The sequence below is a fragment of the Amphiprion ocellaris genome, chromosome 4 (assembly GCF_022539595.1).
Source record: "Amphiprion ocellaris isolate individual 3 ecotype Okinawa chromosome 4, ASM2253959v1, whole genome shotgun sequence".
NCBI lineage: Eukaryota > Metazoa > Chordata > Actinopteri > Pomacentridae > Amphiprion > Amphiprion ocellaris.
Window position 1 is genome coordinate 10,871,904 of NC_072769.1, and position 26,325 is coordinate 10,898,228.

The following is a 26,325-nucleotide window of genomic DNA, read 5'->3' on the forward strand; positions in this document are numbered from 1 at the left end:
GACATGCTATACTATGACGTTTCAAGAGCGACATGCTATGACGTTTTTAGATCGACATGCTATACTATGATGTTTTTAGAGCGACATGCTATACTATGATGTTTTTTGGACGGCATGCTATACTATGACGTTTTTTGGACCAAAGGCTATACTATGACGTTTTTAGAGCGACATGCTATACTATGACGTTTTTAGAGCGACATGCTATACTATGACGTTTTTAGATCAACATGATATAGTATGACGTTTTTAGAGCGACATGCTATACTATGACGTTTTTAGAGCGACATGCTATACTATGACGTTTTAAGAGCGACATGCTATACTATGACGTTTTTAGAGCGACATGCTATACTATGACGTTTTTTGAGCCACATGCTATACTATGACGTTTTTAGAACGACATGCTATACATTGACTTTTTTTGGACGACATGCTATACAATGACGTTTTTAGAGCGACATGCTATTCGTTGACGTTTTTTGGACGACATGCTATACAATGACGTTTGCTGAGCGACATGCTATACTATGACATTTTTACAGCGACATGCTACACTATGACGTTTTTAGAGCGACATGCTATACTATGACGTTTTTTGGGCGACATGCTATATTATGAAGTTTTTACAGCGACATGCTACACGGTGATGTTTTTAGAGAGACATGCTATACCATGACATTTTTAGAGTGACATGCTATACTATGATGTTTTTAGAGCGACATGCTACACTCTGACGTTTTTAGATTGACATGCTATCCGATGACGTTTTTAGAACAACATGCTATACATTGACGTTTTTTGGACGACATGCTATACAACGACGTTTTTAGAACGACATGCTATACTCTGACGTTTTTAGAGCAACATGCTATACTATGACGTTTTAAGAGCGACATGCTATACTATGATGTTCTTTGGACGACATGCTATACTATGACGTTTTTGGACCAAAGGCTATACTATGATGTTTTTAGAGCAACATGCTATACTATGACGATTTTAGAGCGACATGCTATACTATGACGTTTTTAGATCAACATGATATAGTAAGACGTTTTTACAGCGACATGCTATGCTATGACGTTTTTAGAGCGGCATACTATGCTGTGAAGTTTCAAGAGTGACATGCTATACTATGACGTTTTTAGAGCGACATGCTATACTATGACGTTTTTAGAGCGACAAGATATACAATGACGTTTTTTGGATGACATGCTATACTATGACGTTTTTAGAGTGACATGCTCTACGATGACGTTTTTTGGGCCACATGCTATACTATGACGTTTTTAGAACGACATGCTATACATTGACGTTTTTTGGACGACATGCTATACAATGACGTTTTTAGAGCAACATACTATACTCTGACGTTTTTAGAGCAACATGATATACTATGACGTTTTAAGAGCGACATGCTATACTATGATGTTCTTTGGACGACATGCTATACTATGACGTTTTTGGACCAAAGGCTATACTATGATGTTTTTAGAGTGAAATGCTATACTATGACGATTTTAGAGCGACATGCTATACTATGACGTTTTTAGATCGACATGATATAGTATGACGTTTTTACAGCGACATGCTATGCTATGACGTTTTTAGAGCGGCATACTATGCTGTGACGTTTCAAGAGCAGCATACTATGCTGTGATGTTTCAAGAGCGACATGCTATACTCTGACGTTTTTTGGACGACATGCTATACGATGACGTTTTTTGGACGACATGCTATACTATGACGTTTTTTGGACGGCATGCTATACTATGACGTTTTTTGGACCAACGACTATAGTATGACTTTTTATAGAGCGACATGCTATACTATGACGTTTTTTGGACCAAAGGCTATACTATGACGTTTTTAGAGCAACATGCTATACTATGACGATTTTAGAGCGACATGCTATACTATGACGTTTTTAGAGCGGCATACTATGCTGTGACGTTTCAAGAGTGACATGCTATACTATGACGTTTTTAGAGCGACATGCTATACTATGACGTTTTTTGGGCGACATGCTATATTATGAAGTTTTTAGAGCGACATGCTATACTATGACATTTTTAGAGGGACATGCTATACTATGACATTTTTAGAGCGACATGCTACACCTGACGTTTTTAGAGCAACATGCTATTCTATGACGTTTTTAGAGAAACATGCTATACTATGATGTTTTTAGATTGACATGCTATCCGATGACGTTTTTTGGACGACATGCTATACTATTACGTTTTTAGAGCGACATGCTATACTATGACATTTTTAGAGCGACATGCTACACTATGACGTTTTTAGCGTGACATGCTATACTATGATGTTTTTAGAGCGACATGCTAAACTATGATGTTTGTTGGACCAAAGGCTATACTATGACGTTTTTTGAGCAACATGGTAAACTATGACATTTTTAGAGTGACATGTTATACTATGACGTTTTTAGAGCGACATGTTACACTATGACATTTTTTGACCAAAGGCTATCCTATGACCTTTTTTGGATGACATGCTATACTGTGACAATGTTAAAGAGACATGCTATACTATGATGTTGTTTGGATGACATGCTATATTATGATGTTTTCTTGGATGACATGCTATGCTGTGACGTTTTTTGGACCAAAGGCTTTACAATGATATTTTTAGAGCGACATGCTATACAATGACATTTTTTGAGCGACATGCTATACAATTACGTTTTTTGAGCGACATGCTATACTATGACGTTTTTAGACCAAAGGCTATGACGTTTTTAGAGTGACATACTATACTATGACGTTTGTTGGACCAAAAGCTATACTATGACGTTTGTTGGCCCAAAAGCTATACTATGATGTTTTTAAAGCGACATGCTATACTATGACGTTTTTAGACCAAAGGCTATACTATGACGTTTTTAGAGTGACATGCTACACTATGATGTTTTTTGGGTGACATGCTATACCATGACGTTTTTAGAGCGACATACTATGCTATGATGTTTTTTGGATGACATGCTATCCCATGACATTTTTTGGGTGACATGCTATACAATGACGTTTTTAGAGCAACATGCTATACTATGACATTTTTAGAGTGACATGCTATACTATGACGTTTTTTGGACCAAAGGCCATACTATGACGTTTTTAGAGCGACATGCTATTCTATGACGTTTGTTGGGCGACACTCTATAATATAGGCTTTTTAAATTGACATATTAGTATGACGTTTTTTTTGTTTTAGTTTTGTTTGTTTTTTAGCAACATACAAGAATTTGAACAGTTTTAAAAATTACTATACTTTTACTTGTGCAATGAAATATCATTCTATGGCATTTTTTAGATGACATATACTCTGATGTTTTCTTGAAAAACATACTATTTTGACAATATACTGCACTATGACATTTTTTGAACCACATATCATACATGACAATTTTAGGCAACATCCTATCATTTTGCACTTTTTGAACCACATAATAGTCAGTTGGGTTTTTTTGCCGACATGCTATACTATGAACTACAGGCTATACTATGTTATTCTTGAAAAGTATCCTATACTTTGATATTTTCTGAACTACATCCTATAGTATGGCATTATACACAGAGTGCTTTGGTTACATGTTGATTTATCATCTAGATTTTTTTCTGTTTTGTTTTTTGACGGGATTAACACAGACCTGACCGTGAACACCGTTGACACCCACCTGAGGGAGACGCTGCCTAAGATCTCAAGGCTGCTTGGTCGTGGTCTTTCTGGTCCTGCTCCAGAACGCCTTCATCAACTACGTCTTCTTTTGAAGAGGCCCTCATATGCTGCAATCTCTGACCTTAAGGAGGAATTGCTGCTTTCACTCTGTAACGAGACGGCGGTTATTTTAAAGACCCAGCTCCTGTCGGCTTTGAAAGAAAGTTTAGTACCCATCAAAACAGAACTACAGACAGTTAAATCTGAGCTGTCGGTCAGTATTTCAAACATCCAGTCCAACCCGGCTGCCATAAAGCACGCTGTGGGTGAAACGGAAACTTCACTCTCCACATCACCAACAACATCGTCACACTCCAAAGCAGAGCACCTGTCTGCTGAACTTTTAAAAGTGGACTATAAATGTGAAGAATGTGAGCAGCAGCGGAACAGATGTGATCAGAAAGAAGTCATTTTCTTTTTTTTCTTTTCTTTCTGGTTGACTTGATGCTGTCAGATGCAGATGTTGGAGCTGATTCTGATCTTTTACATTAATGTCAACCAGCCACAGTTTTATGAACTTAACGAAACACATTACAGGAACCCAACAAACTTCAGCTGTTTACATGAAACTCAACACATTAGCTTGATGCTACGTTAGCTTTAATCAGGCTAGGACTGAGCAGCTAGCTCGGTTAGCATCGCTAACATTAAAGCTAATATTTACTATGCTAACTTTCTTCTCTGGTCAACACACACTGAAACAAACTCCACCAACATCTGGAGTGCATGGCACACATTATATCTGACACTAAAGCTGCATATAAAGTGCATTAAAAGCGGCACCGATACGAAAATAAACATTTACTTACCAAACTATTAGAGTCCTTTCAGTGTCTGCTGGTAGAATCAGCCGAAGGCAGAAAACTGGTTAAAACAAGCCAACGGGCAGGAAAACTGTCTGTGGAAAATGTTGTGCTGCTCCACCGATAAATAAACCAACAGTTATTATATCAGAATTAATCTAAACGAGGGGAGCAGAGTCTCTGCTGCCTCCTCCATAGGACCTGTCAATCCTTCCGGACCGGGCTGTCAATCAAGTAGTCCCGCCCCCTGGCTTGTTTTGATATAGAAAACTTAGACATTTGTATAAATTGAAAAATAGATCTCTCTTTGAATACAGAATCAGTCATTCAATCTTCAGTGTGCCAAATAAAAAAAAAAGACTTTTCCCTTCACCGTAAACATTAAACACACAAGACGGTAACAGTTCAGAAGCAGCAGATAAAGACATAAACAGCAAATCAACAGTCAGATGAGGCGAGTTTTTATCTTTGCTAGCAGAAGAATTTAAATCAGGTTCTTCATCTGGTTTCATTTGGATCCTACAGAGAGAAACTGGACTCACACTCCGTTATTCTGAATAAGATAGTCAATACTGATGATTATTTATCAGCTTCTACAGGTTTCAGGTCACGATGCAGGTTCACAAAACATCACAGTTCCAAAACTACACAGTTTGGGAAGAAGTGTGATGTAACTTTATCATATTTCTGACAAAAGAGCATGTCATTGTAAAATATTTAAACTGAGTCTGGTAGTTCGTCCGTTCCTCCAAGCGTCTCAGAGTCTGAAAAATAGTGATGGAAGAACAAATGATTTTAAAATTCAGCTTGTAGCACTACGAACGAGTGGATGCACCGCCAAACTCAAACCACCGGGAGGCAGCACCATCAAGGCACATCAGACATGTTAAAGGACCCTTCATCAGGCAAAAAACATCTGACTTTGCATAGAAAAAAATAAGATGAACATGGTCTGTAGCACGAAAAACAGAGTTTTATGATTTACATAAATCAGGTGGTGACAGGGAAATAAATGAAAGCAGAAAGCATATTTCTGCAGCTCAAAATGATGTTATGATACGGAAATTTGCATCTGAATCCTCATCAGAGGACTGCACTGAATAATCAAATAGTATATTATTGTGTGTTAATTTTACACGGTGGGTGTTTATGGGACTAGGAGAAGGGTCTTGCACCATTTCTGCACTTTTTTGATATCATTGCTATGCAGTGTATGAAATGCTCTGAACGAAATTTAGTTGTTTATTGACAATGACAGTTAAAGGATTGAATTGAATTGAATTGAATTGAATTGAATTGAATTGAATTGAATTGAATTGAATTGAACTGAATTGAATTGAATTGAATTGAATTGAATTGAATTGAATTGAATTGAATTGAATTGAATTGAATTGAATTGAATTGAAAGCAGAATGTGTCTAGAGCTAGCAGAAAATGAACTGGAACCAGCAGAATAAGTACAGCTGAACTAGAGCTGGTAGGCGAGTGAAGGAGAAAGCCAGAGTACATAGATGGAATAAACAAAACTCCAGAACCAAACAGAAACTTTGAATAAACTAAATGCCACTCTTACTCCAGAAAACAAGAGTACTAAAAACACGACACAAGGGGAAAAAAAGACTACAGACGGCACTGAAAGTAAAATCTAACTTAGCCTGGTTAAAAGGAGGTAAATCAGAGGAAAGTGACAGAGGCTGTAATCTGAGTAATGCACACACACATTTACCAACATACTCACACACACCAGGGCAAAGGAAAAGGAGGGAGAGCTATCAACTGTGCAGCAGGGTGGAGAACATAACAGACGATTGGGGTCTGTCCAGGTGAGCCAGACAAAAAAGAGAGGACGAAACAAAGCAGGGGAGAAAACAATCCTTTCTCCACAAAATTACATTCTCATCCAACTATTTTCCCTTTGTGGGACTAATAGTGGATATTAAACAAAAACAAAAAAAAACCCCAAAAAATGCATTTTCAGTTCCATTGCAGCAGAAACTTGTCCTAGATTGCGTTTGTCTGGAACATATTCAAAGTGCGGAACACACTACTTTTAAATTCATTATTTCATCTTATACAAAGCAATGTGATTAATCATGCTTGATTATATTACAGCTAGAAGATCCCCGGATCGCGTCCCAGTACAATACTGACTTGTAGAAGTGAAGAAACTCCAAGAGACAAAGAGAGCAATGCTGCTGAACATTCACTGTTTTATTCAGTCAAAATGATAAGTTGGTTCCTCTTCACTTCATCCCTTCATACAGTTTTGCTTTTGTTCAGGCACCTAAAACTGATTCATGGATGTATGAGAAGACTAAAATGCACTCAGACTGTTGTTTGCAGAAGAATGCAACCATTTTGAGGCCGTTAATAAACCTCAACTTCATCTCAGAACCAAAATGCTGCAACAGCCGCAGTCACAACACAGATATGCACTTCCATTGTGGAAAAGCTCTTGGAAAGCAGTGCACCAAAAATATACAAATACTAAAGAATATGTTGCAAGATAGAGGTTTTTGTGCACAGCAAAACCAGATATGGTTGCGACAACACCACCTGGGAATTGCACCCAGGAAATCCTAGCTAAGGTTTATTTCCACTGTCATTGTACCAATTAAGGCTAGGTAGGTTCCAGTACCACAGGGGGCGAGATGTGTTGCAATTAAACAATTTTATTGACAAATTTATATGAAAAGAATATAATAGTGTCACACACCAGTTAACACATACTGAACTAGAAAAGCACTGAGAGAGTGCAGTACTCTGCCAAGGCTGCTCAGTTGACATATCATTACCGACAGATGAAATCTTTAATAAAAAAAATGACCTCGCGCTGAGCACAGGCATGTGTTATGCATGTGCACATTATGTATGGATACTGAAATGCCTGTAAATTACTCTTATAAAGGTTTGTTGATAAGTTCATCACTTTTGGCAAGCCTTTGTTTTGCTAGTGTTAAAATCACCGTTCCCTCCATGCTTTTATTTTGAAGGCGTATTTTTAATGCTCCGGGCTTTTATTTTGTCACCATTCCAGCAGCACAGGAAGTGTTTATCTAAGAAGCAGTATCTTGACATGACAAAGACGCTGTAGAAAGGTCCGAAAAGTCACATAAAGATGAAAGAAAATGGTTCCACGCTGTTGCTGTCTAGTAAAGGATGTGTCTAAACTTAGAAGCAGCTAGCTGGAATGGAAACAAGCTCTGACGGTGTTTTTGTCAATCAGGAGCTTCACCATTGTCTGGCTGGGGTTTGCTACATACATGACCTAAATATGTAGCGGGCGGCAGGAATTGATGGGAAACTGACAGTGTTCACGTCATGGTTACAGCCACGCTGTGTTGGCAGCTGTATCTGGCAATGGGAAATCCTTTACAAAGCCGTGGATCCAGACTATAAGCCGCATCACTGAAAATATAATCAGTTGGTCCTTGTGTCATTTTTGACCTTCCCTGAAAATTTCATCCAAATCTGTTGGTCTGTTTTTGAGTAATTTTGCACACAGACAGACAGATTCACAGAAGAACGCATCACAACCACCAAGGATTAACTGTGGCAGTCAGCCCACAGCACCTGACAACAAAGGCAAAACAGATTAATAAAAACATGCCCAAACTAAACAAAACTGGTGTGGACTTAAATATCTACATAGCAAAAGAAAACAAAAGCAAAAAGAACAAGAAATTGACCAATTAAATCAATATATGAAACTAAATGAACTTTAAAAAAAAAGATAACTAAATCAACTAATACAATGAGTGAAACCAAAATACCAACAGGAAATTATTAAATTAATTTCTAAATAACAAGGACAGAAAACCAAATCAACTCAAATAATCCATAAGGCCTTAAACTCTAGGCCTGCCATCCAGGTTACGGACAAGCAGTGACACGACTGGCCTCTACATACCCTACTCACAAAACGTTATTCAACTTTCAGGTGAAATTTATGTAAAAAGTTTATGATATATCCTGAATGTAGGGCATTTAAATAGAAGCATACAGTAGTGATTTCCTCATCTCAAACAATTTATTGAAACAAAAGCTAACAATAGAGGAGGGTATATCACAATAAAAATGTCAATGTCTCATGACACTTTGATAGAACAGCAGCCTTCAGCTGAAATCCAGTACAATTGTGTCCCACCAGTGGCGTGATCACGGATGTGCCCAGACAGGAGTGGTGGTAGTGGGTCAGACGGAGGATGTGAGCCGTGAGAATATGGCTCACACACACACAACCAGATTGGGTCTGTAATCCTACACCCAGCAGGGCTCCAGAAGATCCGTTTCACCCCGGCTCCAGCAGTCAGCCACAGTGTTGAAGAGACGGCGTGCCTTGACGGCGCTCACGACCTCTGGGCTGCCACACCAACAGAGAAGCAGCTGCGCCCAGCAACGCCGTCACGCTGATCCACAGCCACCACCAGAGCAAGCATGGAGCGGAAGAAGGGAAGCACCACCGCCGCGCACCGGGACATAAACGGCGCATGGTACCGCCCAGCAATTACAGTAGTAAAATAGACTCCTGAGGGATTCATATAGACTTACCAGGTGAGCGGTGCAGATATTTCCCCTTCTGAAGTTCAAGTGTTCACATGTTCGTTATATTTTTTGTTTTCATCGGTGCTACCAGTGAAATGTTACTATGGAGTCCTGCATGTGTACAAAATAATATGACCTAAAATATAACATAAGTAGAAAAATATGACCTAAAATATATACATGAAAACAATATAAACCTGTAAAATGTTTCTTTCCTAAGAAAATAAAGTGCAATTGTGGCCGGTCTGGCCCAACTCTGACCCTCTCTCTGCGTTGTGTGTGCGGATGCGGGGAATGATGACAGTAGAGGACCACGTTGATGTAGCCGACGAATTTATCTTCTAGTGCAAATAAAATGTGTGTTAGATACAGCAATGATGCGGTCTCTCGCTAGCCGCTCTACTCCCAACGGGATCACAGGCCGTCTCGTATAACATAGCACACAAGCACAATATACATAAACATTAAAACAGAACTATGAAAAAGATTGAACAATATATACAAAGGACAAAACAAAGGAGAGGGAGCTCACATACCTAGTGCAAATAAAATGTGTGTTAGATACAGCAATGATGCGGTCTCTCGCTAGCTGCTCTGAAAAGGAGATACAAAAAGTCCTCACTACACCGCTGTACCTTACCAAAAACAACTGTATAAAACTCAAATAATACACAAAAAAGCAGAGCCTCGACTTCAATCCAACTAAAACAAATTGTGGTAGGACTCAGTTGTAGTTTTGCAAAGAAGAAAGGGATAAAACTTGTGTCCAGATGTGTAAGACTGATTGAGGCCCAACTTCACAGGTTTAATGTTGTAACTGTAACCTACGGTGCATTTATGAACACTGATTTGAATGTGTGAGTACTTATGGAATCACTTATTTTACATTTTATACTCATTGACGTTACTTTGCAGAAACCTGTTTTCACTTGAAAATGAGTATTGCCAAAATGGAATAAACTAACCCTGAACCCAAAATATAACTGCTCAACTGTTTCAAGTCAGCAACAGCAGAATAGTACTGTACTTTACTAAAACCAGACACAGCAAAATATTTCAGAAATCAAATCACGCACAGGTTATTTGCCATCATTTAATTTATTTTTAATCAAAAACACTCCAGCAGAATGTTTGATTTGATATAGAAAACTTACAGACATTTGTCTAAATCGAAAAATAGATCTATCTTTGAATACAGAATCAGTTATTCAATCTTCAGTGTGCCAAAATAAAAAAAAAAGACTTTTCCCTTCACCGTAAACATTAAACACACAAGACGGTAACAGTTCAGAAGCAGCAGATAAAGACATAAACAGCAAATCAACAGTCAGATGAGGCGAGTTTTTATCTTTGCTAGCAGAAGAATTTAAATCAGGTTCTTCATCTGGTTTCATTTGGATCCTACAGAGAGAAACTGGACTCACACTCCGTTATTCTGAATAAGATAGTCGATACTGATGATTATTTATCAGCTTCTACAGGTTTCAGGTCACGATGCAGGTTCACAAAACATCACAGTTCCAAAACTACACAGTTTGGGAAGAAGTGTGATGTAACTTTATCATATTTCTGACAAAAGAGCATGTCATTGTAAAATATTTAAACTGAGTCTGGTAGTTCGTCCGTTCCTCCAAGCGTCTCAGAGTCTGAAAAATAGTGATGGAAGAACAAATGATTTTAAAATTCAGCCTCTAGCGCGATGAATGAGTGGATGCACCGCCAAACTCAAACCACCGGGAGGCAGCACCATCAAGGCACATCAGACATGTTAAAGGACCCTTCATCAGGCAAAAAACATCTGACTTTGCATAGAAAAAAATAAGATGAACATGGTCTGTAGCACGAAAAACAAAGGTTCTATGTGATTCACATAAATCGGGGAAATAAATGAGAGCAGAAAATATATTTCTGCAACTCAAAATGATGTTATAATACAGAAATTTACTGAAAATTACATCTAAAGTCCTCATCGGTCTGAAATCCATGACCTGACTTTGGGTTTTGGTGCTACAGACCACATGTGTCCACTGAAACAAAAGTGAGAAGAAAATGGAACAAGAAGGTTCTTCAAGTACTGTTTCCATCTTAGGTGCTTGTCGCTCTTAAACTGAACTCCTGCTGCAGAGTTCATGATTAAACAGGATTCAAACAAACTAAATTAGCGCCTGTGAATCAGTTAAACAATAGAAACTCCACCTTAATGCCCCACGAAGGCTTCAAAACGGCGTTGGCAACACATATGTTGTGCAAAAACATGAATAAAAGAAACTCTTCTTAGGGGAAACTAATTTTGGTCTTTGCCAAACAGTCGTGGCATGTTGGATAAAACAAAACATGGAATCATCTGCATGTTTGCTGTGACTCTGTAGGCACATCAGAGCTCCAAAATCCATCTTTTTTTGTTGCGCTTGGTCCTTAAGATTATCCGCCTTCGCCCCCTCTGGTCCCTGATTTTTGTGCTCATCTTAACGTAAATCTCGTCCTTCTGACGTTCTTACGGCTTCGGGACAGTTTGCTAATGTTCCCCAGAGATTTCTTGTGGTGAGGAGAAAGAATGAGGGCTCCCTGTCAGGATCACAACGCCGCCTACCTCATGCAGCATTTAACATGTCGATATCTCCCCTTCCTCCCCCCTCTGTCCACTCCCTGCACTCACTCTCTGTTTTAACCAGCTTACAACGCCCCTCTCCCACCCAAAACCCCTTGTTTAAGGCTCCTCAGTGCTGATTTCCCTTTGACTTGACGCAGGCAAAGAAAAGATCTGAGCCTTTAAACATGCAATCCAGAAGCCTTAGGTACCATTTTCCCCTTGTGTGATTTAAAGCTCAATGTTAAAGACACCTTGGTGATATCACTGATAAATCAGCCTGTGTGTGTTCAGCTCTGCAATGGATGAAAGCAGCAGAAAACAAGGAGGAGAAAAAGAAGGGCGGTATGTGGGCTGGAGGGTGCAGCAGCATGAAGCACATCGAGGCAAAAAAACACATCAATCAACCGACCAGGAGCAGAGCTGCAGGACAGAGCAGGAGCCACAGCAGCCGTCCGAGGGAGAAAATCCACCAACAAACACTTAAACACTGATCACATCGGTCCGTGCTGTTCAGTCGCTGCACGAGCTGAACATTTTTCAGGAGTTTGATGTTGTAATTTCAATTTTTGTTGTGAGGAAAAACAAAACAAGAAAAACAGACCCTGGGATAATTCAAGGTGCAATAAACAACCCGAGGGATAAATAGTCACGCAGGTGGTTTAGTTTTTTACTCAAGCGTGCTTAAATGTCTCTGATAGCTCTGTCTAAACCGCAGTAACATGAACTAAAGAACTTAAAATATCAAAAAGCAACACGTCTTTGGGTTGCCGTTATTCTGGATGATCCACAGATGTCACTGTGAAGTTTTCATCACAGTCCTGATATAAACTAACATCGGTGAAGTTTGTTGATTTTTCGTAACTGGAAGCACAAAAAACAAATCTGCATTTAGTCAGTGTTGTGGGGACAGAAATCTCCGAGATTTAAAATAAATAAAATTACTAGTAATTAAAGCCTGACCGGATACCAGTTTTATCCTATGTATCTTTGTACATAATAGTATGGTACAGTTATATTGAAAAGCAAACTCGATGGGGTCATTGTCTATTAACTTTTCTACCACTGTACTTAACAATTTAGTGATTTCATGTGAAGACACCGGTTGACTCCGCACCACCATCTGCTCAGCTGTGGACCACTCTGCTACATGCGCTGCAGACAGAACTGAGAGGAGACAATGGAGCTGCTCTGCTGGACAAACTGTGTGATGACACTATTTTTCTATTCTTCTTATCATATCCTAGATAACAAATACTTTGAAACAGATACAACTGTGTCAGGCCAATACCAGCAGAAAATATTGGCCAACCAATGCATCAATCGGGCTCTACAAGTAATTATTTAAGAAAACGACTTTGATTTTGACAGCAAAAAAGCAAAACTGGTCGAGAAATGAGAAAACCTGGAATTATTCAAGCCTCAAATTGCCAGTAGAGCTAAAAACAATTCTTCCACCAGTAAAGTTTCTTGTTGTTTTGATTCAATATTGCAATCTGTTGCCAATAAACATTTGCATGACAATAAATCATTGTAACTGTCTACATGGCATTAGTGGCGTGGAAAGGAAATATGTCGTTTTTGTTTGTTAAATTTAAATGTACCAGCCCTTTAACTGTGTTTAAGTGTTTTATGGTGGATTCTTCCTTTACAGCAACATCACATCTACATTAATATCTGTCTCCTCATCAGATACAACGGACGTTATTTAGTAGAAACAAGTGTGACACACATAAATCTAATAAATCTGACTGCACATCAAATTAAGTTGTTTACAAAACCCGATGTCTGTTTCATTAAATTCACAACACACAAGCTGCGACTTTCAGTGTGAGATAATTTTCTCATTTTAATTTGGAGCTTTTAACTCACCAAAACAAACACGGCGATTGTGACCCCAGTGAGGACGCAAAAGAAGAATATTGCAAATTTATCTGCAATTTGTGAGCGACAATCATTCATTAAACGCGATGCTGGCAGCGTTTTGAGCTCGCAAACTGCTTTTGTGAAACAGGACGGAGCCATCAAGACTTTAAGGCAACGAGATCTGAAGCCGTCTGGGACTCTGGTGCTCAGAGTGAAGCGACACGACACGACAAACAGCCTCTGATGGGAAACCAGGCACAAGAAGCAAGCTGCAGGGCGACCTCAAGCAGCTTCGATATGTGAAAATAAATATTGTATGTGCTCTGTAGGGGTTGGTGTTATTTACACTGGAGAAAAAAGTGGAGGCTTGGCCGACTTCGTGTCACTAACTGCGCCACGTCGGAGTGGATTATCGTCCCAGACTCAACAACGCATCAGTCAAGTATTAAGTTGAGACTTTTGGCCTTAACTGATTATTTGAGGCTTTCTGTGTTCAATAAAACAGTCGCAAATGACGGCGCTGTGATGACATCTCTGCAACACACACACGCGCGAGCACACACACACACACACACACATACACACACACGAGGCAAAAACAATCAAATCCTTTGCTTTTGCATAAGATGCTGTAATTCTGGCTGATATGTGTGAGAAACATCGTTCTCTCCGCAGCTATGAACGAGATGAAAGGTTAAAGACGGTGATGGATTTACTTTCTGTGGAGGTTAAACTCTTTACAATGAGGTGATGAAACATGTCAGCTATCCGTCATGTGTTTGTGTTTTGCCTTCAGTGAGGCAGACGTTCATACAGCACACGGCTACAGTGTTCAACATTCAATAAATAGTCATTAAATTATAATAATTAGAAATGGTTATTAATCCATCAATCCAAGGCTCGGCTCAATATTATGGCGTTAAATTCTGTTTCTTTCCACGATAACAGAGTTTATTGCAGGTTACACCTACTTTTTCCAGCAGTTTTGCTCAAATTTTTCCTTTTTCTGAACACTAATGATGATTACACTACCAGTCAAAAGTCTGGACATACCTTCTCATTCAGTGCTTTTTATTTATTTGTATTATTCTCTACATTGTAGATTAATACTTAAGATTAACACTTTTTTGTTTACAGCATAACTCCATATGTATTCTTTTATAGGTTTGATGTCAAAGTACAAAATAATTAAATAGAAGCCATTGAATGGGTAGGTGTGTCCAAACTTTGGACTGGTAGTGTATATTTGACTTTTCATCAAAAAATTTGAAAAGTCCCAATGAGAGATGATGCATTTTAAAAATTTTGTACACAAGCCAGAAACATAAAAAGAATCTATTTCAGGATGTAAATTTGATCCCCAGATACAGACTGTGTGAAATACAGTCTGAAAGACAAATGTTGGAAAAGTGACCTTTTCAAACACAAAATACCTGCAATAAATGCTCTTATTGTGAAAAGAAGCTTGAGTAACTCTTAAAAAGAAAAAAAACTTTCTGATTATATTCAGCCTAAATTTGTTTCTATGATGATTTATTTCACAGGAAATGATTCATTCATGTAATATTGAACACTGTGGCTCTCTTGTAATATCTCACCCAACATCACAGCATCTTCAGATGAAACGTGTTTTTCCTGTCTGCTGCTGAGAGGGTCAGTTTGCAGATGAATGTAAATGAGTTTTACATCCCTTGCTTTGCTCCCGTACCTGGGCCTTTCTCATCTGAAATGCTAAACTGTGTTTAATCAACACCATCAGCCGCAAACAGCAGAGATGAAAGCTGGCAGTGCTGCTCGTTCAGTTCATCCAGTGATTAATCTCGACAGGCCTCTGTGTACTTCTGCCTGCAACGGACCGTATTCCACCACTTCTCCATCCACCGTTATTATCCCTTTGGGTGAGTATGGCTCCAGCCTCAGTGCTCTCACCTTCGTGTGCACCAGATGTTGGCAGTTAGTAGCCAGATGTGCACCCTTCTCCATGGCTAGAAAAAGCCTCAGCAGCGCAGTGCGAGATATTCCCGCTCTAACGTAGAAAAGGTGAATGACTCCATCATCCAAGATGGCGTCCGGTGCCGCCAGGAGGTCCTCGGCCAGGTGGGACTGGTACATGGCCAGCATGAGGACAAAGTCTTCCTCCGGAACCACCACCCAGTTTGCAGGCAGCGGCTGGTCCAGAGGCACCAGCAGGGAGTCGGGAGGGCCCGAGGGGGCTTTGGTGGCGCTTCGGGAAGGCGTGCTCTCCGACCTCCTCACTTTGAGGGAGTTGTTGGAGTGGCAGGAGTTATGGAAGGTGTTGTGGCAGGAGGAGTCTCTGGACGGTCGGCACAGGACAGGAGGTGGAGTCAGGGAGGAAGCCTGGTTGTTGCAGGGCACCGTCATGTTATTTCTCAAACCCTCCTGGTTGTTGTGGTCCTTGGAGGCGGGCAGGTAGGCCAGCCTGCCCTTGTAGACACGGAGAGAAGCCAGCCTTACCAGCGTGCCGACGGTGAACCGGGCGGCTCCGACGTGACGATACTTCTCGCTCTCTATGTCGACGTCGGCCACAAAGCCCCAGGCCAGAGAGAGGAAGGAGAAGAGACGAGGGCTGGAGGACAGATGGATGGAGACCAGGTCCATACGGGACACCAGGCCTTTACAGAGCAGGAACCCACAGCTGACCAGGAGCTCCTCGCTGGACACTGGAGAGGCTCTGCAGGAGGAGAGACAGGAAATAAATGACTCCTGCTGACACCTGCTTTCACTTTCAACCAAAACTAGAGCTGAAACAATGACATAATGAATTTAACAACTGTGCTAAAAATGTAAACATGCAAGACTATACCAAGTTTTTGCTTCCTAATTGTGATTATTTGTTCCTTTTTGGGGCTGTGTTGTTCTAAAATGTACATCTTCAGGTTTAGGCGTTTGAAGATGTCCCCAATGCATTTTTTGACATTTCAAAGACTAACTGATTCAACAAGACAACAATCTGTAGATGAATTAATAACAAAAACAATCAGTCCTACACTGAACCATCATAATTAGAAAGTGTCACATAACAAAGAGGGTTATTCATAAGAGTAGAAACTCAAACAATACATAAAAAATGATGCACTAACCAGATATATTTTGTTAAATAGAAAAAATAGAATAAGTGATATATGATAAGAAGATTCAGTCTTGCCCTTTGCAGAGGACCTTTAAGCTCAACATCTACAACATCTACAAATGCACTGCAGCTAGGAAAACTACACCTCCTGAAGAAAATCCTGTGATATGACTGAAAGTTCCACAAACGCTCAGTAAATACAAACATTTACATTAGTAAAATCATGAAAAAAGAGAGACAGACAGAAAGTTTTAAATGCCCAATGACCACCATTATATTTAATCGGAAGCTTTATTCAAATTAAACAGCCACAATAGAATTGAGGAGCCCTTCAAATAACCAAACGCAATTAGAAGTAGGAAGCAGCAGCAGCTCAACTCGGATTAAATGCTCATTTATTTATAAGCACCAGATCCAAAATGAACATAAAGCTAAGGAGCATTTCCATTATTGATTCATCTTCCCGTTAATTAAAATGCAAAAAAAGCAACAAATTCTTATATTCTGAAAAGCTGAGACACAACTAGTGTTCTGTCTCCTGCAGGAGGAGAGACTATTAAAAATCTGTCTTTAAATGAAAGCTGCACACACCAAAATATAAAAGGAATGTGCACTTAATATTTTTCAGGAAGTGGGTCGAGGCTTCAGTGTGTTTTAGGGGAGCTATAAGAGGAGCGTTACACAATAAAGGGCTAAATGTGACCTTGTGCAATTTAAAAAACACAGAGGGGAGAGAGTCGCTGCAGGGTGGAGCCCCACTGGGCTGTGGGGGTGGAGGGGAGAGAATCAGCTTATGGGCCTTCAGACGTGACAGGCCGGTCAGGCAAACAAAGACAATCCCATCTGGGAGAACGGAGGCAGAGGTGGAAGGTCAGGACAACACACAAACACAGACACACAGATTTGCCGGCTGTTTCCTCACAGAGTGATGACGGACGTCTCAGTGGAGTTCAAACTATCTACATATTCATCATCCTCCATTCAAGCTCCAGTCCAAATAGTCTCATCTACATCTCCACAGCTCTGCTACATTCTAATCACATCTGCTAAAAAGGTCAAGGAATAATATCATTTCCAACTCGCCTTTGCCACAGTTTCATCTGCTTTTCACGCACTAGACAATCAGTGGAATTCAGTAACCAAGTACACTTCTACTCTATACAAATTCTCCCCTTTTGTGCAAAACCAAAACTGAGAGTCATCAGTACTTGAGTGCTTCCACTTACACACAGCGGTACTTTGAGCTAAATGCTAATACACTGATGTTCACTGTCTCAGCTGGGTGTGTTAACATGCTGACATTTGCTAATTAGCAGTAAACACCAAGGAAAGCTGAAGCTGTGTGAAATAAAAATGCTGCTGCTGAATGTTGGTCATTTCTGCAGGTATTTTGGTTGTAAACCGGACTGAGAAGTTATTCAATGTACTGCAATTCATCCGAAAATCATTCTAAGAATATTATTGTTTTTCAATACATTATTGTCAAGTAAGTATTTGCTACTCATGGAAGTATCTGTGCAATATTAGTATTTCACATCAGTATTTATACTTATGGAGGAATCTGTGCAATATTGTTGTTTTTCAATATGTAGACAGGATTTTTTCTAAATCTAGAGGATTCTGTAGTACCTGAATTTCCACATTTGGAAGAATCTGTACACGATCAACGTTATTTACGTATATTCTTGTTCTTGTTAAATTATGAATCTAGAACAGACAATTTTATATTTTTATGTTCCCTGTGCAGTTGCTCTATCCTCTTTGCTGCTGTAACACTGCAAAGGCTTATCTTAACAAACATGCATGAGGACACACGTGAATTGCATGGCTACGGCTAACAAGAACAGCTCATAAAATACAAGTCAAATGTATAAAATTTTATCAGTGGTTCCACACTGGGCTGCACAGTGGATCGGTGGTCAGCACTGTTGCCTTGCAGCTAGAAGATCCCCGGTTCGTGTACCGGCCTGGGATCTTTCTGCATGGAGTCTGCATGTTCTCCCTGTGCATGTGTGGGTCATCACTGGGTTCTCCAGCTTCCTCCCACAGTCCAAAAACATGCTGAGGTTAATTGATGATTCTAAATTGTCTGTAGGTGTGAATGTGAGTGTGATTGTTTGTCTCTATGTGTAGTCCTGTGATAGACTGGTGACCTGTCCAGGGTGTTCCTTGCCTTCACCCTAAGTCAGCTGGGATAGACTCCAGCCCCCCTAGTGACCCTAATGAGGATTAAGTGGTTTATAGATAATGGATGGATGGTTCCAAACTTTTCTGGCTTGTGAAAAGCAGAAAACATAAGCTTTATCTTACTTAACTTCTCAGATGATTTCATTAAAATGTTTGTTGGAGAAACATAAAAGAAAAGAAGAGTATTTCAAATTTTATGAAGCAAGCTTTGTTTCTACCTAAACATCTCACAAACCTCCATGGTGATCTCTGGATAAGTTTGACCCTCCCAGTGAGTTTGCAACCACCAGACTGAACTACCAAATGTTGCACAATGTAGTTAAAACAGCTACAGAAGGAGAATACTGATTATGCATAAAACTGTGTCGAATTAAAATACCATTTTAAATGCTTTTAATGGAATATTTTTGCATTGTCGTACTGGTACCTGAGTTTTAAGCTTTTTATGTAGCATCTATAATACACCAGTGGAGGGAGACTCTCCGTCACACAGAGGTGTCATATAAATACATGTACATATGGTGACACCTGTCAAGTAACAAACCGTCAGCAGTTTCAATCTTTTTACATGATGTTACGGCTTCACTTTGTTCTGTTCATGTGCAGAAACACATTAAACCCTGAGGGTGAACCTGAACGACCAGATTCATTCTAGCTGTCACTCGTTTGATCCACGTAGCCTCGGTGAACCCAACATTCAGCTGGGGATAATACCAAATACAATCCGGCCAGGGCCACTGCAGGACAGCCTGCAGCAGCCAGAGAGAGAGTTTCTGGATGCTCCATGAGTGAGAGAGGAGAGCAAACAATGCAAAGTCTGGTCCCTTCCTCTCATTGTTGCTGCTGCTCAGGCTGGAGGACCATTGTTTGATGAGAGGCTGACTGGCAGACGCAGTGGAGGTGATGAATGAATGCGGCTCTTTGGTGCAGACGGAACCCTCTGAGAGAGGTGTTTTCTTCAATTCTATTTTAGTTTTAGTTTATTTGATTCAGCTTTTATTTAGTCTAGACTCCCACTGAGGATAAAAAAGTCCAAAACAGCAGCACAAAGGCTTAAATAAAAAGCTACTAGACACAACACAAAAAATAACCACACTGAGAAACAAAATGACGGATTATAAAGGAAAAGTAGCACGGTGTGAGGACAAGATAAAGCTTATGTGACCTACAAACAAAAGAGCAGCTTTAAAAAGAAGTGCCTCGAAGCACATCGTGACAGTTTTTAACTTCATACGTGGGGACTTTAGAGTGGAATGGGGAGAATATGTGACACACTAACAGTAGTAACAGCTTCCATGCTGTGAATATATCGAATTTATATAAGAAACGGGTCAGGAAGAAACATCTTTGTGAAGCTAAAGCGATAACCTGCACTTTCATATGAATCCCAAATATGAGAGACAGGCTGTCTTTGATAAATGGTTTAATTTTGATAATTCCCTTTTTTAAAGCCATAGACTTCAAAAACAGAAAAAAAAACATTGGATTGTCACATTTCTGATTGCCCTTGAACTACTCATCTGTGATGTGATGCTCTGTCAGGAAAATTTGTCAAATTTAAGCTTAAAATCTTTGTATTTCATCGACATCATCTTTATTTTACATGCCCCAGTAAAAAATCTGCCAAAAATATACCATTTCCTCGAACTGGATTTTGTAAAAAAGCAGCAAATTCTGCATTTTTTAGGATAACTATGAAGCCATTAGTCATTCGGCTGCAACAAACAGTCACATAACAAAAATTCTGGGGCTTTTTACCTGAACTGTGCTGAACTGCAGGCTGTGTTTACATTGAGCAGATAGAAAATAAGTATAGAAACAAATATAAAATGTAAGTAATAACTTTTAGCTGTATTTTTTCCCCAGTATTCTTAGCGCCTGGAGGCACACAACAAGAATGTTGGACACATTGACTCCAGGTATTTAAAATTTTTAGTGAATAACAATAAAACTCTTGCTTTACACCTTTGTTATATTGGAAAAAAGACATTTTTGAGTTCTCTACATCTAGCCATGGTTTCCATGGAGATGTGGGACTTTATATTGCTGTGAAAAATGTAGAGTAAAAATGTGACAGGAGCAAAATAAGCCCAGAAAAAGCTTGAGGCTCCGACGATTAATGGCTTCAATGATTTTTCCGTGCAAAAAGCTAAACGTTCTTTGGTTCAAGCGGTTTATTTTATCTTAAAACTTGACAAAAACAAAAAAAAGTTAAAACTAGCAAAATTGATAGACTGAACACATCACTGTGACCACTGAGCAATTAAATGTGCCATTTTCATTTTTTAACATTTCACAAACTAAATGATTTAATTAATCATGAAAATAATTGTCACATTAATCAGCACTGAAGTAGCTGTTAGTTGCACTTCTTTGCAACACAGACTGTGGAGCTATCAGTGGAATCAACACCAAAACAGGCTGAAATGTAGGAGTATCATACACACATTAAGCTTTTTACTCATGTTAGCTGATGTATCTGTTACAGTATTTAATAAACTGATGATTCTGCATACTATTGCCCCACTTTGGTAAAGACGACTGTCCTGTTTCATGTCTATGGTAATGAGGAGGAAAGTTGTAGCACAGACAAAGCACATCAAGACAAAGGTACTCTGCTGCTCCTTAACAGACCACATTATGTTTACAAAGTGGCTCCACTGTACCTGTGTAATCTTATCTGTACTGGTGGTGGCAGGTACATAAATGAGAGTGACTTTTCTTTTTTCCACCTTCCCTTCTGTCCTTCAGCTTCTCCTTTCTGTTCTTTGTTCCAACTGAATGAGCCACTAAACAAATGCCTCAAATAAGCAAATCATTAATAATTTATTCAGATGAGATGAGTGCATTTTACACTAAAAAGCACCAGCAGGTCGGACCATGTGTGTCTGAGGCTCAGCTGTAGTAGCGACGCTACATCTACGATTATACCACCGAGCCACATCTCATTTATTTAACTGTCTGCAGCCACAGTGTCTTACAGAGCAGCAGAAATACCTGTTTGTTGAGACACTGAGCGCCATCAGTGCTACAGGCTCAACTGAATCAGACTCAAGGGGATTATAGCCAATATACACAGTCGGTATCTGCAAGGGTGCGTTGGTACTTAAGAATAAGAATGGACAGACCTTGTTCTCCTGTATTAGTTTCCTCAGTTGTTCAAAAAGCACAGCGAGCTCTGTCTGATTGGATTAGGCTATTTTTTTTTTGGACCACAGCTTTGAAACTACCAAAGTGCATAATCTAATTTAAATCAGACACATCAAGTTTCAACCAGAAGACAGCTACTAGTCAAATAAAAATTCACTAAAACACTGAATTTGACAGAGATATGAGTAATTGTATCTGTTTGTATTGCATCATGTGTGCACAAAAAATACAGAATCACAGAACTGCTCTTAAAATGACATGGCTCCAAACAGAATGTCATGTAACAGGTTAGACTGGTTTATGTGGAGCTCTAAGTTTGGGGTTTGTCACAATAGAATAATAATACTACAAAGCAGCTACAGCTACAATGCTTGTAACGTTCTTATCTGCAACAACTGAGTGTTTTAACTTTGATGAAGCTGCTGATTATCATCATTTTAGCCTCAAAAATGTCAGAAAATAGTTCAAAAAATATCTTGTATTTAAAAATAACTACGTATGGCAGGGAAAATCTTCAAATGTGAGAATCTGGAGTGTTTGACATTGAAAGTCTGGTAAAAAAAAAATGACCGATTAGAAAACAAATAAAAATGTAAAATGTCAAAATAAACCTCTATGTGACCTACAAATACTGCAGTCTGAGAAGCCATGGTATCAAAACCACGCCAACACATTCCTACAGTTGGACAGATCAACAGAGTGCTGATGACTGATGGTTTTATTCATGTTTCTCCAGGTGACTCACCCAGAATAGTGATGTACGGAGGCTGCCAAGGCGTTGCCTGATCCACCAGGAAGGATACCCAGCGGTGTCCGGATGGCCTCCTCCCAGTCTGGTCTCTCCAGCAGACCGTTTATCACCTGACACACACAGAAAATACAGCTGTGATTAGTTGGACAGACAGAAATATCCATCTGCAGTTGGACTGTCCTTTGTAGTGTTGACAGAAATATGTTCATAGAGAGAACAGAAACTGTCCAGTAAGCTGATTCTGTCATGTTTACTTAATTTTAATCAGACAATTTGCTGATTTAAATCACACTATCCAGTATTTTCTTAGGCACAGTTTAGGCACTGATGCTCATTTCATCTTATTGAAATTACAAACATGTTTCATCACTAAACAAAGGCTACTGAGAAAAGCCCTGTACGGTGAGTTTCAGCTGTAAAACTTCACCGCCTGATGAGAAGTCTCTAAAGTGTTGAATTTAACTCACACTGTGGCAGACAGCTGTACTGTGATCATGCATTTGTACATTGAAGTGTTACACATGAGCCGTATTTTGTCATAAACAATGACAAAGCAACTGCTGACAGTTACTTTTGTGATCTATTAAATGTCAAAAAATAGCACCCAAAGAGTCCGAATCGCACAGATATTCAGTTTATGATGATACAAACCAGAGAAAGCAGCTTTTTTTTAATGTTTTTGCTGGAAAAACTATTGAAATAGTTGCAGCTTTTATCTCTGTTAATGGATTACTCAAATATTACTTCTATTTAATTTATATTTCAGGCTTTACTATGAGGTACTACTTGACCTAATGTGTATTTTACAATCACAACCAGACACCTACATGGTTATTAAATACTTTAGTACAACAGAATATGTACAAAAGGTGGGAAAAAAAGTACTATTATACATACTATCATAGTAATAAACTTTTCATACTGTGATACAAAATATAAAAGCATTTCTCATGAACTCTTTGTCTTGGTTCACCTCATACAGAAGTCCGTCTCCTGACATGATGACTAAAGCGTCCCACTGCGACAGGTCGGCCTCTTTCACCAACTCTCGGGCGTGATTCTGCCGCTCTGCAAAACGCAACACACACAAAAAAACATAAGACAGTGTGCTTTCATGAATATGTGTCTTTTCTGTATGAGAAAATGGGACACTTTCTGAGAAATTTGTCCTGTCAGCTTCCTCCCTCTTCACAGAAAGTCATGGAGGTTTAGCTACATATGTTCCAGTTGGAATACAGCCAGTGTGTGTGTGTGTGTGTGTGTGTGTGTGTGTGTGTGTGTGTGTGTGTGTGTGTGTGTGTGTGTGTGTGTGTGTGCAGTAACATGAGTGATCAACATGACACATTACATGACATCTAAGTCATGCCAAAAAGAAGGTAAGAGTACCATCCTGTCCTCCTTATTTCTACTCTTGGTTCCTTTTCCCCCTCAGTTCCTAAATTAAAGTATCAGCAGGGGAGGGAAAGCTGATATATGGTCTTAAATGAAGCGTCTACCGTGCTGCCAATTACACTGGGACAACTAAATTACTCAGGAGCACTTTGTCAAATTAGTCTGAGGATGAATAATCTGGAGAAGTGGGACCTTGATGACAGGACCAGCTGCTTCTTAAGGTTAACTTTTCGAGCCACTCCAGGCTGCATGCATTACAATAATGACTGCATCGCCCCGAGACAGCACAGATCAAATAATGTAGAAGAGAATCTATCTTAAAAGACTTTGGCAAAATTACATTTTAGCATACTGTATATTACCATAACTTTATTTTACTATGATCTCAAAGGGTCCCTGGGAAGAACTTTGTAATTTTGTGCTAACTGAAGAGAAAACAGAGGCAGCAATTAGAAAACTTTAAGTAATTAATTTAAACAAATTGTTCAAAGCCTACAGAGTCCTCAAGACAGACAACAGCAAGTCAACTGAAGATGCAAAAATCTATCTATAGGAAAGAATACAGTTCAGCATATATGAAGAATAAAGTTTATAATAATAAAGAATAATGGGTGGATCTGATTTAATTTTTAAAGAAGCATAAATCACATAGTCACAGATTAATTTTAACCAAATTAAAATCTAGTTTCAGGAAACAGTCTGGGAAATTATTTGAAGAGGGCGTCCTTTAGAATACAGCATTATTAAATGTATATTTATCATGTAAAGGAGTAGAGGAGATACTGTGCATTTCTACATAATACTAAAATCTCTGTTGATCATTATATGTGCTGAGATAACAGCAGTGGGAGTAAAACAAATGAAGCTATTAAACGTTTTGAGTCCTTCTTTAACAAACCTGAAATACCCTCATTAGCGGCAGAGGTTTCACTAGCCAAACATCTTTGAAATTGACTGTTCTTATATCGATAGATTGAGTTTAGCGATAAAAATGATGCTGAATAAACATCTCTCTGAATGATTAACGCTGCTCGGTTTCAGGAAGTAAACAATGTGTTTTGGAGTTCGATGAAGCTAGTCTGTGGTGGGCCTGAAGCAGAATTTCATTCAAGTTTCACTCTGGTCATTGATTAAACTTCTAAAAACTCATCTCTCTTATCAACCTACATATTTAAACGTGCTTTACATGAAGAAAATTCCTTCCCAGCTGCTTCCTCCAGAGTGTGCAGACATATTAAGTCCCTGCCTCTCTCCATCCACTCCTTCCAGAATGCTGCAGCTTGAGCACACCAGCTCACCTGCAGCTCTGCTCAAACATTGTACAACTACTCTACATAATACCATGTTGTAATATTGGAGCAATTCTTCCATACATGTTCAAAGTGGAAACTGAAACTAAAGCAGGACAATGATACTGAAAGCCTGACATTTAAAAGTGACTGAATCTGTGTTTTTGAGACAGCAATGCACAGACTGACAAACACAATGTTGTTTTTTAAAGTTTAAAGCATGTAAACATGTTCTAGTCGACCCCAAAAATAAAATTTGAAACCTGTAGTATTATAAACTACTGCAGAGGGCATGTTTGACGTTTTAGAAAAATTCAGAGGAGACATCAATGATGAGTGATGTGAATGTAATTAATGTCATATCGTATCTACACGCGAGCTGATTGATACTTAAGCTGTGTCTGAATATGAGGGTGTGTGTAGAAGAAAGGAGGGAGAAGAAGACAATTTGTTGTGCAGTTTTGTAATTAATGCAGATGCCACTTTAATTAAAATGTTAAAAATAATAGTAATAAGAAAAACAATTATAATAATAAAGAGACTTTAAAATACATTTTTAAAAACAATTAAAAATCTAAATAAAATCAGCTTTTCTTCCTGCAGTTTCCCCAGCTTCTTAAGACTCTTTACTGCCTATGAGTCATATGCCTGTAAGTGTTTTTTCAGGTAAACAGACTTGAAACTTTCAACCAGAGAGGAAGGAAATCAAGGCTCCTCAGGCTGCCACTTGCTTGTCATTTTTTCATGTAGATTTTCTTGCATAAACCTGGCATTTATTCTTTAGAATAAGGTCTCTGAATATCTCTGTTTTGTGGCCCTTTGGAGGGATGTCTCTGTCTGTGTTTCTGACTGAGTCTCCCTGTCCTCCGTCTGAAGGTAAAAGGGCAGAAGCAGTGCTGTGAGGTGTGAAAAAAAGACAGTCA

General features: G+C 39.1%; 1 protein-coding gene and 1 long non-coding RNA gene across 2 annotated transcripts in view; both read right to left on the bottom strand.

The window, feature by feature from the left end:
• LOC129348700 (uncharacterized) overlaps nt 1-4,746 on the bottom strand; it is a 7,747-nt gene extending 3,001 nt beyond the window's left edge. The window contains exons 1-2 of the long non-coding RNA XR_008601345.1: nt 4,551-4,746; nt 3,701-3,849 (exon numbers count right to left, since the gene is read on the bottom strand). This is a non-coding gene — a long non-coding RNA (uncharacterized LOC129348700). The remainder of the gene's footprint in view (nt 1-3,700; nt 3,850-4,550) is intronic.
• Nucleotides 4,747-10,168: 5,422 nt separating this feature from the next.
• Nucleotides 10,169-26,325, bottom strand: part of LOC111564245 (sphingosine kinase 1-like) — a 46,001-nt gene continuing 29,844 nt past the window's right edge. Inside the window, exons 3-5 of the mRNA XM_023263717.3 lie at nt 23,695-23,789; nt 22,716-22,831; nt 10,169-16,234 (exon numbers count right to left, since the gene is read on the bottom strand). Of these exons, the coding sequence (XP_023119485.1) occupies nt 15,346-16,234; nt 22,716-22,831; nt 23,695-23,789 (1,100 nt within the window). The 3' untranslated portion in view covers nt 10,169-15,345. The remainder of the gene's footprint in view (nt 16,235-22,715; nt 22,832-23,694; nt 23,790-26,325) is intronic.